At 40.6% G+C, this 13,190-nt stretch overlaps 1 protein-coding gene across 3 annotated transcripts in view; it reads right to left on the bottom strand.

The window, feature by feature from the left end:
* The window catches only part of Ipo8 (importin 8), a 68,290-nt gene that overhangs the window by 12,906 nt on the left and 42,194 nt on the right, over nucleotides 1-13,190 (bottom strand). For all 3 annotated transcript variants that reach the window (XM_052175342.1, XM_052175341.1, XM_052175343.1), the window contains exons 17-22: nucleotides 10,844-10,910; nucleotides 9,225-9,350; nucleotides 8,339-8,436; nucleotides 5,999-6,094; nucleotides 3,796-4,016; nucleotides 1,696-1,901 (exon numbers count right to left, since the gene is read on the bottom strand). In XM_052175342.1, the coding sequence (XP_052031302.1) occupies nucleotides 1,696-1,901; nucleotides 3,796-4,016; nucleotides 5,999-6,094; nucleotides 8,339-8,436; nucleotides 9,225-9,350; nucleotides 10,844-10,910 (814 nt within the window). The remainder of the gene's footprint in view (nucleotides 1-1,695; nucleotides 1,902-3,795; nucleotides 4,017-5,998; nucleotides 6,095-8,338; nucleotides 8,437-9,224; nucleotides 9,351-10,843; nucleotides 10,911-13,190) is intronic.

Here is a 13,190-nt window from a genome sequence, read left to right on the forward strand (position 1 = left end):
GGGTTTCTCTGTGTAGTCCTGGCTATCCAGGAACTCTCTCTATAGACCAGGCTGGCCTCAAACTCAAGAGCCTTGCCTGCCTCTGCCTCCAGAGCACTGGGATTATAGGTGTGCAACCACCAGCCTAGCTCAAAGGGTCTGTTTTTAACAAGAGAAAACAACTTCACTTGGAGCTGGATAATGCAACTTCTGAACCCCCAAAAGTAGTTTTCAGTCTTATTATTGGATAAATAACCATGTAATATTCTTTGTTTTGTTTGTTTGCAATAGGGTCTCTCCATGTAGTCTTGACTATCCTGCAACTCCCTGTGTAGACCAGCCTGGCTTTGAATTCACATAGATGTGCCTGCCTCTGCCTCCCAACTGCTAGGATTAAAGGGTTTCCCCATCACACCAGGCTCCTTGATATTGACAACTACTTTTGAGGTACTAGAGATCAAATTCCAGGAGTTATACATGCTAGTTAAGTGCTCTGCTACTGAGCTGGCCCAATGGTAGCAACCTCACCCTGACCATTTTTATTGCTTTTATATATTTGTGTGCCTGCACACGTGCAGTACAAGTGGCAGGAGTCAGTTCTCTTCTTCTGTCATGTAGGTTTCTGGAGCTTGGACCCAGATCATAAGGCTTGGCAGCAAGCACCTGTACTCACTGAGACATCTTGCCAGTGATTCTTGATTGCTAAATTGTGTGTATTTGTGCATTTTATTCTAAGTTTCTTTAAACCTTAAATAGCCCGAGATTATAATTTTTGAAGATGAAATTACCCAAGAACCATCAAGCATCAATCTCTATAAACTCTTGTACTGACACTGTACACTTAATCTAGGGAGTCATTCCGTTACTGGTAGCTACCTTTAGTTACAAACATGAAAAGTAAGTCTTAAGTTGCTAACTCACAGTCCAGACCATCTGATTCTCTTACATGTAGCCTTATCAAGAGAAAACCACATCTACTAGTCTCCATTTAGAAGCGACTGAGAGCTTTAAATATATCCTAGATGATAAAATTTGTAAGTCACTCAAGCCCCAGTTTAAATGTACCAAAAAGCCAAAGAATATCAATCTGTTTAATGACTCCAAACAGGATAAAATTCAAAGAAAATGAATGCTGAAATAAAAATCCAAGCCAGAAATGACAGTGTATACATACACACAGTCCCAGTACACAGGAATAAAAAAGTTTTAGGCTAGTCTGAGCTACAAAGCAAGACCTGTCTCAAAAGAGCCTTGGGTCATGTGATGACTCCATAGGTGAAAGCACTTGCCTTCAAGCTGACTTCAGTCCCCAGGACTCACATGGTAGAAGCAGAGAAACAACTCCTGCAAACTGTTCTCTGACCTCCACGTGCAGGCACACCCAAACAAGTATATATATTTTTAATTCTTTTAAAGCAAAATATGGGGGCTGGAGAGATGGCTCAGTGGTTAAGAGCAGTGGTTGCTCTTGCAGAAGACCCAGGTTTGGTTCCTAGCATGGCATGGTAGCTCACAGCAATCTTAACTCCAGTTCTAGGAGATTCTACACCTTCTTCTGGCTATACAGGCTCCAGGCACATGTGTGCCACACATACATACATGGTGGCAAACGCTCATGCACATAAATAATTTAATTTTTATAATAATAAGCTAATAATAAATTAGTTTTTAAAAGCAAAATCAACTATAGTACAAATCATAGGTAGAAAACTTTACCATTTTCTTCTATGTCGGCTTTCTCTGCTTTTGAGTGATTTTCACGGTTTACCGTTTGTCGTGTAGCACAGACTTGCTTCAGGCCAAGGAAAAGGAAGAGAATGGAGGGGAGGATCTGTGCAGCCACAGCATCCACAGCAGGAGGTCGGTTCTGCAGCTCCAAGAGCACGCTCAGTCCTATTATACACATCTTCCGGTCATGGTGCCTGCAAATGTGGAAAACATACAGATGCGGTCACAAAGGACCAACTCCAGAGTGGTGGTTCTCACCCTTCCTGATGCTGCGACCCTGCATACACGTCCTCATGCTGTGCCGATCCCAACCATAAAATTACTTTCATTGCTACTTCATAACTATAACTTTGCTACTGTTATGGGTCATAATGTAAATATTTTTGGAGATATTTATTCATGGCCCACAGGTTGAGAACCACCGCTCTAGAAAAACTAAAGCAACTGAAGCTTGTGTAAACCAAATTACAAACAGACCAACTGTTATCACCAAAAAGACCTGTAGGGAGAGTCAGGTGTGGTGGCTCAAACCTATAATCCCAGCACTGAGGAGGCTGCTGCAGGGGTATTGTAAATTCAAGGTGAACCTGGGCTCTATAACAAGACTTGGCTTCAGGAGGGGAAAGGGCTTATAAGAGGCTGCCATTAGCATTGCTCTTGCTGTAATACCACTTATGGTTAATGAAAGAGCTGTATCCGAATGCTGGTATGAGGCTTGCTAGAGCAGAAATAGCTCCTTGACAGCATAACATTCCTACACAGCAGCAAAAGTGAAGAGCTCTCCCTCCTCACTGTGCTCTCTAATCCTGGTCCTCAGGATTTCTCGGCAGACATGCTCCATCTACAGCAACCCAGGGTGCCAAAAAGCTATTTCAAAACATCAGCGTCTAGCCTGCTGACCTGGCTAACTACACATACATCTGCCATCAGCCTTTGCTGTAACAGAATAAAAAAAAAATTAATTCCAAAGGAAAAATTATTGGTTAATTTAAATTAGGCACATTTTTCTATGGACTATTTCTTTTGTTTTAAAATATCAAAATTAAAAGACAAAAAAATAGGAAGGAAAAAGCTCAGTAAGAGCAATTGCTGTTCTTTTAGAGGACCTGAGCTTGATTCCCAGTACCCACATCAAGTGGCTTATAACCACCTACACCACCAGCTCCAGGAGATCCAACACCTGTTCTGGTCTCTGAGCATACCCAAACATGCATAACATACACTTGGCATGCCTCCACACAGAGATACACACATATACATAAATAAAAATAAGTCTTAAAAGCTCAGTATTCAGAAGGTAGACAGGCAGGAGGATCAGGTGTTCAAGGCCAGCCAGGGTACATGAGATCAGTCTTGAAAAGAATAAAGTTAAAACCTACACCATATTCTTTATCTTTCCATCAGGTTAAACTCCTAATCCTTATTCCTAATTATGTGGACTGGGGTGATGGCTCAGCAGACAAAGCTGCTGCTTTAAGAATGCTTTAAGAGGGGCTGGAGAGATGGCTCAGCAGTTAAGAGCACTGACTGCTCTTCCAAAGGTCCTGAGTTCAAATCCCAGCACCCACATGATGACTCACAACGATCCGTAATGAGATCTGACGCCCTGTTCTGGTGTCTGACATATATACTGACAGCTACAGTGTACTCAAAAAAAAAAAAAAAAAAAAAAAAAAAAATCCGGGCGCTGGTGGTGCACACCTATAATCCCAGCACTTGGGAGGCAGAGGCAGGTGGCAGGTGGATTTCTGAGTTCGAGGCCAACCTGGTCTACAGAGTGAGTTCCAGGACAGCCAGGGCTACACAGAGAACCCCTGTCTCGGAAAAAACAAAACAAAACAAAACAAAACAAAAGAATAGAACAGACTCCTAAAAGCTGTCCTCAGACATGCACATGCCATGATACACGTCTGCCCACACACATACACTGGCATATGCACAAAATGAATAATTTTTAAAAATATTCTTAATTTTCAAAAATTTAAATAATACACTAAAACAGTCCCCAAGATATGAAGATTATATATAACACCTCTATATTAAAAAGTAAATTTCCTGCAACAGCAAAGCAGTGTAAAAGGCACACACCCAAGGAAGTAATCGGTGTCATTCATCCACTGGTTTATGAACTGCGACGTGACAGGTCCTGGGTTGTGTGGCAGCTGGACTTGCTCCAGTGTGTGGAACAGCAGTTCAGGGCTGTAGTAAAGAGCTGCAATGGCCACCTGAAGACACATTGTGCGCAGCTCACTGGTCTTGACCCCACGGGTTAATCTCTCCAAGACAAGTTGAATGAACAGCGGGATACACTGGAAGATAGGATGGAAGCAAGAGTCACCCACACATGGCGGCCAGGAGACTTCCAGTATCACCAATAAATGAGTCTCTGTGGCAATAAGTGTTTATTTCAACTGGGTGTAGGAGACTTTTAAAGACCTACATCAAACTCAGGGAGACTAAGTAGACAAAGAATAATAGCTGAAGAAGTCTCTTCCCTTTCACGTCCACACTGCAGCCAGTTGGAGATAGCCCATGAGCTCCTTTAAGACAGTTCACTCACTCAGCCACTTCCATGACACAGTTGGGATTTATGTCAATTTGGAAATAACTGAACAAGAGTATGACATAATCAGTATGTCTCTTGAAAAACCGAAATCCTACAGCTACCCCTGAAAGCTCAAGATGCTGAAAAAAAAAAAAAAAAAACTGTCGGGTCCCAAGTCTTCTGACTGCAGTGCTAACTCTGCACTGACTTCCCATTTAGATACTAAGTGCTCTTTGATTGGATCACATCATATTTGTCTGATATCAACTACATTAAAATTCATAAGCCATGGTGAAATAGTATTAACTACCATATATATGTAAAGCCACCAAGAGTTAAAAGAACCTTTAAATTTTAAAATTAATATAATAATCATCCCTTTCTGTTGCATTAAAGACTTAGAAAAAATATTCATAGAAATATTTTATCTAATAAATTAAATGAATAAATGAAAGCTCACCAGCAACAGCCCTGACATCACAGATAAGATATACTGCCCTCCTGGCAGAAATAGCTCACAGTGACCTCTGAAGTATTCTCACCTAAAAGTCAAACCTGGTTCTGACCAGCCTATAACTCAACAGCAGCTGATAGGAAACACAGAGCAGTGTAATATCCAGGTGATACCTGAGGGTACTACGCTGCATCCGCACTAACACTTCAATCACCTACAGTCCAGCTCTTTAGCACAAAGTCTCGAGCTTCCCAACCCCTCTGCAGGAACCCCTCCTCTGCAATCCGGGTCAGATACAAACCCACTGCAATATACCACAGATTCTGACTATACCGGGGCTGGCCCAGATGAAGGCAACTATTCAGCTCCTTCCTACTTACCACATTCGTCCAAACTGAAGTTGTCACTTTTTCCCACGACACACAACTGTAAGTCAATGATGAGCTAGTCACCATACCAAAGTTTCCACATTCCTTCTTTCTACCTCAAGACATGCCCCTGTATTAGCATGATCTAAAACAGCACTTTCAAAACAATCAATATGGCCCTAGGGTTTAGAAAGCAAAACCAATCATATTTAACTTGGAAAACAATACAAATACACCTTTCTAGACCCACTCCAGACGGGCACACAATGGAATCTGCTGATTTTTGTCTGGCCTATTGATTTGACTCTAGAAACCTTTTTGTTTTGTGAATATCTATTAGCACCCACAGACAGTAAGTGTGGGTTGTGTAACTTTGTTTCCACATGAGGCTGCCCATTAGCCTCCCTACCCCCAGGAAGATCTGAAGGCAAACCTATGCTCTGTCCTTTATCCAGCTCTCTCCTTTAATGCCTTCTCCTTTCTGATACTTCCTACAAAATCTCCTGCTCCACAATCTCTGCTTCCCTCACACCCACACAAGCCACAGCTTCCTTGATCATCAGCTGAAGAATCGTCCATTGGTAGCACACTCAGCAACCAAAACCCTGGCCTTCAATCTTGTCATTTTTCTGCTCAGGGTTCTCTGTTTAACTGCTCAGAGCAGGATCTACAATGCTATTTTTACTTTGCCAGCCACATGTGATCTCCACTACACATGCTCCTATTTGTTTCTCTATTATTGCTATTATTGTTGTAAATGTTTCTGAGTCATTTTTTTTTCTATTATTCAAATAGGATTTGCACCAGCAAGCACAAACTCTGGCTGCCTTTTTAACTTTCCATCGAAACATAAGTAGAATATCAATCAAGCATGGGCATTTTTCATGTAAATGACCAGGAGGATGCTTTTCTGACATGTATCACCTGGTCGATTCCCCTTCCTTTGCACTGAAGAATGATGACTTCCAAGAGTTTTGCAGCATAGCACTCAGCATCTTCTCCCGCCTCTCCACACAGTACCTAAAGAGACAAATTAGCTCAGCATGAGTGCCACAGGAGAGTCGATGACACCACAGGAAGCAAACCTGTGAATTCATTCACAGAAAACAGTGTTGCAGTTACAGCATCTCTATGTAGCCCGGCTGGCCTGGGATCTCTAGGCATCAGGCTCAGAGACATCTACCAGTCTCTGCCTTTCAAGTGCTGGGATTTCAAGGCCTGCCATCACATTGAGCAGGGATCACTGATTTTAGAAAAGCAGCTTTCTGGGTGGGTGTGGTGGTGCACTCCTTTAATCCCAGCACTGGGAGATAGAAACAGGCAGATCTTTTGTTTGCAAAAAGGCAAAGAAACAAAGCATATCTTGTTATTTACAAGTGGACTATGGAGTCACATACCTGAATTCAAACATGGTTCCAACACAGGAGCTCTGAGACCTGGAACAATTTACTAAGCATCAGGCCCAGGGATAAAAGGGGGACTCTCTAACGTCTTAAGTGTTAAATATGGTGAGATATGCAAAAAAGCTCAGAACAGTTGCTAAGCAAGAGATGCTGTCTTCAGAGGTATAGCCAGTGCTCCTGTAGACAATCCTAAGGAAGTTCATTGTGTTGTTGGGGGAGGAGGAGATGATATATCAGAACGTTCTGAGAAGCAGGAGTGGTAGTGGATACAATACAAGACACTAGTCAAGAAGAGAAGGGATCTCTGGGAGGTGGAGTTAGTGCACACACAGACAATGAAAAATAAATGTTTTTAAAATACACGGGAAATATCTTGTGTACTGTAAAACTTAATAAATATGAACTAGTATTAAAACTTGGAAAATGAAATATATGTCACCTACTTGACAAGAACATTGCTGTGAGCACTGCCTTCTCTGTGTCTGCTATACAGAACATGAGTTGCTGAGGGGACACACACAACTGCTGTTTGCAGTAGCTTTCTTTCCCCCTTGTCCCTGTAACAGGGTTGAAACCTGAAGACTGACAGCTGAGATAAAAGTGTTTTCACAGAGCTACAGGAGTTTTTAAAACCTCAACTAAGACATTTGCACAAGTTTGTAATCTCTTTATAATTTAAATGGTACCCAAACAATATACACTTAGAGCTCTTTCCAGCTGCCTGATTCACCTCCCTGCTAATGAGAACCATGGTTGCACTATAGCTATTTGCTGCCCTCCTGGCCTAACTTTTTGGTTTCTAGCTATTTGAGCTTTCTACAATTTGCCTGCCAGCTTGATGTATTACAAGTTCACACACACACACACACACACTTACTTCCCTGAAGGGTGCATAAATACATCCATGAATTATCACATACTAAACTAAGTGTTGCTTTCGTAACTCTCATCATTGTTTATGTCGCTTGTGCTCAGATTATCTACAACTAGGTACATAGGTGGCTTCCAATATACATTCAATTAAAAGTTAAATGACTGGTGCCATTCCGTCACAAACTTGACTACCTGTATGGTTAGTTTTTCTAGCATTTTCCTTTAATTACTAACAAGCTGGTGTTTTAAATTTTTCTTTTTTGGTTTATTTAATTTTATGTGTGTGTCTTGTCTCCATGTTCATGCCTGGTGCCCACAGAGGTCAGAGGAGGGTATCCATAACCCCTGAAATTGAGTCACAAATAGTTATGAGCCACCATGTGGATGCTAAGAACTGAACCTGGGTCCTCTGCAAGAGCAACAAGTGCTCTTAACCATTGAGCCATCTTTCCAGCACCCACAAGTTTATATTTTGGAAAGAAAAAAAAATGGAAAGAAAAGTAGAGAGCTGGCCCTCCATATCACAAGGTTCTCTATCAAGCCAACCATAAGCCAATTTTTTTAAGGCTTGGACCTACACTGAATGTGTACAGATTCTTTCTTGTGTTATTATTCCCCTTCCCACGTGGTTTAACAACTATTTACATAATATTATACCATATTAAGTGTTATGAGAGTGAGTTCAAAGTATATGCTGAGATGTACAAGGGCTATGGGCAAAGACCATGCTTGCTAATTATGGGACCATAGGACTCATATAGCCTCATATCCACATGGGTCTTGGACACTGAAAGATGGTTGTATTAACTTAGAAAATTTCAAAGTTCATAGATACTGAAGTGACAAAAGTGCAACACATACTGTGAAACTTTCACGATCACAAGCTCATTTTTAAAATGAAATTGATAGACCTATTCAGGTAAAACAATATAAACTAAACACATAAACATTGTGAATAAAAACATGGCAACTGACAGGATACATTTACCTTCCTGCACATCGTGAACAAGACTTCCAAGTGCTTTGGATTTGACAGCAGAGCGTTGGTGTCTACTGTCACGTAGTTATGCAGGAGAGGCATCATGTCTGGGAAAAGATCCAGAGTCCCATTGAGACTTTTGCAACGGGTGCAGAAATGAATGGTTCCCACTGGAACCACAGCTATGTAGCACTCAAATACTGTCTCCCTTAGCAACCATGAACACTAGGAAAGGTCATGATACACCTGCTCTATTCGTGCCTGAAGACAATGCAGACTGGGAAGGTTACAATGCTCACTGTTTATCACAATAACACTTCTGACCTTTCCCTGTCCCCATTCGCACTGCACTCAGCACTACCTGACATACAGCCAGGGCCTCTTAACTGATTGGCATTAATGCATGCTTGCTACTTCCCCTCCTGCTAGAATGCAAACTACAGAAGGGTTACAACCACTCACTGCTCGATGGCTGGGCTGATAACAGTGCTCAGGACATAGCTGTGTTCAGGAAGTATTTACTCAATATACATGAATACATGTCCTGGCTGCAAACTAACATAAGAAACAAGACGTGCTGCCCACCTCCTCTGCCTATGAAGGGCTAACACCCTGCTATAATTACCCCACTCTTTCCTTGACAATAAAATGAAAACATATGATTAGTGCTGAATCATGAATTGTTAAGGGAAGTCTATATAGGAAGGAAGGAAGGAAGGAAGGAAGGAAGGAAGGAAGGAAGGAAGGAAGGAAGGAAGGAAGGAAGGAAAGAAAAGAAAAGAAAAGAAAAGAAAAGAAAAGAAAAGAAAAGAAAAGAAAAGAAAAGAAAAGAAAAGAAAAGAAAAGAAAAGAAAAGAAAAAAAGAAAGAAAAACTGTTGTACAATCAGTGCATGCCTGTAAAGTACTCGAAGCAATCATGCTGGAAAACTTCATATAAAATGCCCAGGAGCTGCCACATCTGCGGGGAGACGGCATGGCAGGTTAAATTGTATGCCAGGGAAAGGATCTCCTCATAGAATTCTAGGAGAGAAAAACCTCAGGTTAGAATGCGAGGAGACAGCAAGATTAAAGGGGACCACACGGAGGACTCTAACCCGCCCCATCCATGTATCACATGCCTGCCTCCCTGTACCCCTTCCTGCTCGGTGGCATCAGCCAGAGAGGCGGCCTTCAGCTCTTACTGAGATCCACCCTCTGCTCAACAAAGTGAGACAATCTGTGCATTGTACCGAAAAATATATTTAAAATTTCTATTTTCGGATATGTGTAGTGGCACATGCCTTTAATTCTAGCACTCTGTAGGCAGAGGTAGACAGATCTCTAAGGTCAAGGCCAGGCTGGTCTACATAAGAAGTTGTAAGCTAGCCAATGTAACATGAAATTCTAGGGAGGAAATTCAAATTTCAGCTGAGGTACAATGGTTCATGCCTTTAATCTTAGAATTTGGAAGGTAGAGGCAGACAGCTCTCTGTGAGTTTGAGGCCAGCCTAGTCTATATAGTGAGTTTCAGGACAGCCAGAGTTACAAAATGAAACCCCATCTCAAAACAAAAACAAAAAACAAAAATAAACAACAAAAATCAAATGTCTATTTTATAACATAAAATAGTTTCTATCTATAAGACCACATTACAAATTTATAAGAGAACTATATTAGCATGCCTCTATCATGTAGATTTAAAAATTATAAACAATTAGTAATATTTTTGGAGAGCTTAATAATACAGAGATAATATATTACTATCACATTTCTAGTTTTATCAACAGCTATAAAATATATAGCATTTTTTCCAAGTTATAGAGCTCACAGTTTGAGCAGCATTCTTCAGTTTACCTCAGAATACTTTATACTTTATGTAAGTGAAGAGGCCCAAAGAAATGTTCTGTATTCACACACCCTATCATTACTCTCAGTAAAACACATAGCTTTCTATATTCCAGACTAAAGCAATTTCACCCGTTTCCTCTTTTTCCTCTCCCCATCTTCCTTTCCTCCTTTCTCCCCTTTCTTTCCTTCTCCCCCTCTCCCTCTCTTCTTCCTCCCTAAACCCCACTATGGTGTCAGGTAGCCCAGGCTGGCCTCAAACTATGTAGCCAAAGAAGGATGACCTTCTGCTCTTCCAACTTCCACATCCAAAGTGCTGCCCCACCCATGTCAGTGTATGTGGTGCTGGGATCAAAACCCAGGGCTGCTTGTGTAGTAGGCAAGAACTCTACCAACGGATCTATAACCTACAACCCCAATTCATCTCTTAAAATGTAAATATTGCATTCTCCAGCCTTTAAATTTTCTAAAACCAGAAATTCTTCACTGAACACAATAAAAGTTTACCACTGAATTAAAATATACCTAGTTATTATCAGAAAGCTGAGCTTTAAGTTTAAAGAAAGCAAGTTCCCTTTTCTCAAAACTGTCTACCTCACTAAGTTTAAAGGGCTAAAAAATTACACTGTCAGTTCATTGAATTGAAAAAAAAAATCTCAGTTTACCTTTTCTCCAACCTCTGAACTTACCAATGACATGCTTCTGTAAAACAAGATCAATGATTCGTAGACAGATGTTCTCCAACTGCTGTATAATCTAAAGATAAATTTTATAAAGAATCTGAAATTCACTGTGATCATCCTGAAGTTAGCATATAAATTAGTGTCATCCCAGTGAAATATCTACAAGATATTTTTTAAGAGTGGAAGTTGTAATCTTCATGCAAAAAGTAAATAAGCCAAAACACAGGAAGTTCTGAAAGTTGACAAAGGATATTGTTAAACCCATGGAAAATCAGAATTAGATACTTTCTTACCTCACATTCTATAACAAACAAATTCCTTATGGAATTTATCAAAGATTTCTATGAAAAAACTATAACATAAAAAAAACACAGAAAAAGTAAAAGGATCCTTGTACAACCATAAGGAGGTAAAGAAAGTCACAAACAAAACAAGAACTAAAGACACTGAAGCATCTGACTAAAAAAAAAAAACAAACAAACAAGTATTCCTACACAAAGGCGTGAGCAGATCAAGACAAATGACAAATGAATTGAAATACTGTCAAGTGGTATTACAAATAAGATTCCCCTTACACACAAAATCTAACAGAAAAACAGGTAAAGTTTATAAAAAAAACAAAAAACAAAACAAAACACACAAAAAAAAAGCCTCCAGCTCATGAAGAGATGGTCGCTCTCACCCGGGGTGAGATTACAGACTGAATACAAAAGCTAAGGCTGTGTCAGAAGTGTTGGGTAGGAAAGCTCTGATCTCGGGAGTACACACTTGGGAGTAACTCAGCCAGCATCCCCTCGAGGAACTGGCTCACAGACACTTTCCACTCCTGTGACAGGACTTGGAAAAGGCCATTCAATGCAACAGTGTATGTGACACTAACAACCAAATATTCACTTAACAGGGAATGTCAGTATCTACTCACGAAGGATTAACCATGTAAATGTGTCACACATACAAGAGAATTCTATTAAAACCATTAAAACCATAGGCTTACTGACTGGTGTCAGTAAGATCTTACTGACTGGTGGAAGAATCACAAGATACACTGTGCAAAACACATCAGTTAAAACTACTGCATAAGATGTTGTCGTGCAGCTCTGCTCTCTGAGCAGAGCAACTGCCATCTCTACCAGGTAAGTCAGCTGTGATGGCCTGCAAGCGTCCATTAGGAGCAGGCCTGTCAACTATTGACACTCCTCACAGGAGGAGGAGATGGAGAAGAGCATCGGACCCAAACCTGAGGATTCTCCCAGCCATATATATTCAATTCTTCCTTAAATATGCACAGCCTTAGTGTCTTGGAAAGGGGCTAAAGTATATAGGCTGAGGTAAGGTAGGGGTAACTGAAGAAGGCCTCTCCATCTATGAGGAAACCAACACCCATGCTGAATGAAAACATTCCAGCGAACCTGCTTTGGGTTCACCCACAATCTAGGTAAGCTCAATAAACTGAATGGTTCTCTGGAGTAACTGTGGCAGAATCAAACTCTGGTTAGTCCCTAGGAACTTATATGGAAGAAAGCAGATATTGTTCACACTCGGCCAGGGAAGAGATTTCAGCAAAATATATTATCGTCTTCATGAAAGACAAATACGTGAATTCACTTTTTGCTAGCTTGGCAATAGAAAAATCTCAGAGAGATTAGAAAAGAAAACTACAACTTCTGAGAAGAGATTTGATGACTGGAGTAACTGAGTAAAGTTCAGAGTTTAACTAAACATCTTCTCAGGACTTTTCAATTATTATGCAACACATACAAATACCCACACCCAGACAGTGGCATTGTATAGCCCTGGCTGACCTAGAACTCACTACATAATAAATATACTATTGTAGACCAGGCTGGCCTCAGATTCACAGAAATACAACTTCCTGCCTTGTCTACTGAATGGCTGGATGACCAGCTGCTGTATCAGACTTTAATTTTGACTAAGAGAGAGTCTCACTGTATACCTCTGGCTATTCCTAAAAATCACTCTGTAGACCAGACTTGCCTTGAACTCATAGAGATCTATCTACCTGCCTCTGGCTTCCAAGTGCTGGGATTAAAACTATATGCCACAATGCCTGATTATTGTATCAAATATATTTTAAATGAATAAAAGTTAAAAATCAAAAGAAAGCTAAAAATCAGTGGTGAGATACACTTTTGTGTAAATGTACAATTCAATCTTGTGGTCTTTGTTTTGTTTTTAGATTTATTTATTATGTTTACACTATTCTCCCTCCATATACGCCTACAGGCCAGAAGAGGGCACCAGATCTCATCAATGGCTATGAGTTACCACGTGGTTGCTGGGAAATTGAACTCAGGACCTCTGGAAGAGCAGCCAGTGCTCTCAACCACTGAGC

The sequence above is a fragment of the Apodemus sylvaticus genome, chromosome 2 (genome assembly GCF_947179515.1).
Source record: "Apodemus sylvaticus chromosome 2, mApoSyl1.1, whole genome shotgun sequence".
Lineage (NCBI taxonomy): Eukaryota > Metazoa > Chordata > Mammalia > Rodentia > Muridae > Apodemus > Apodemus sylvaticus.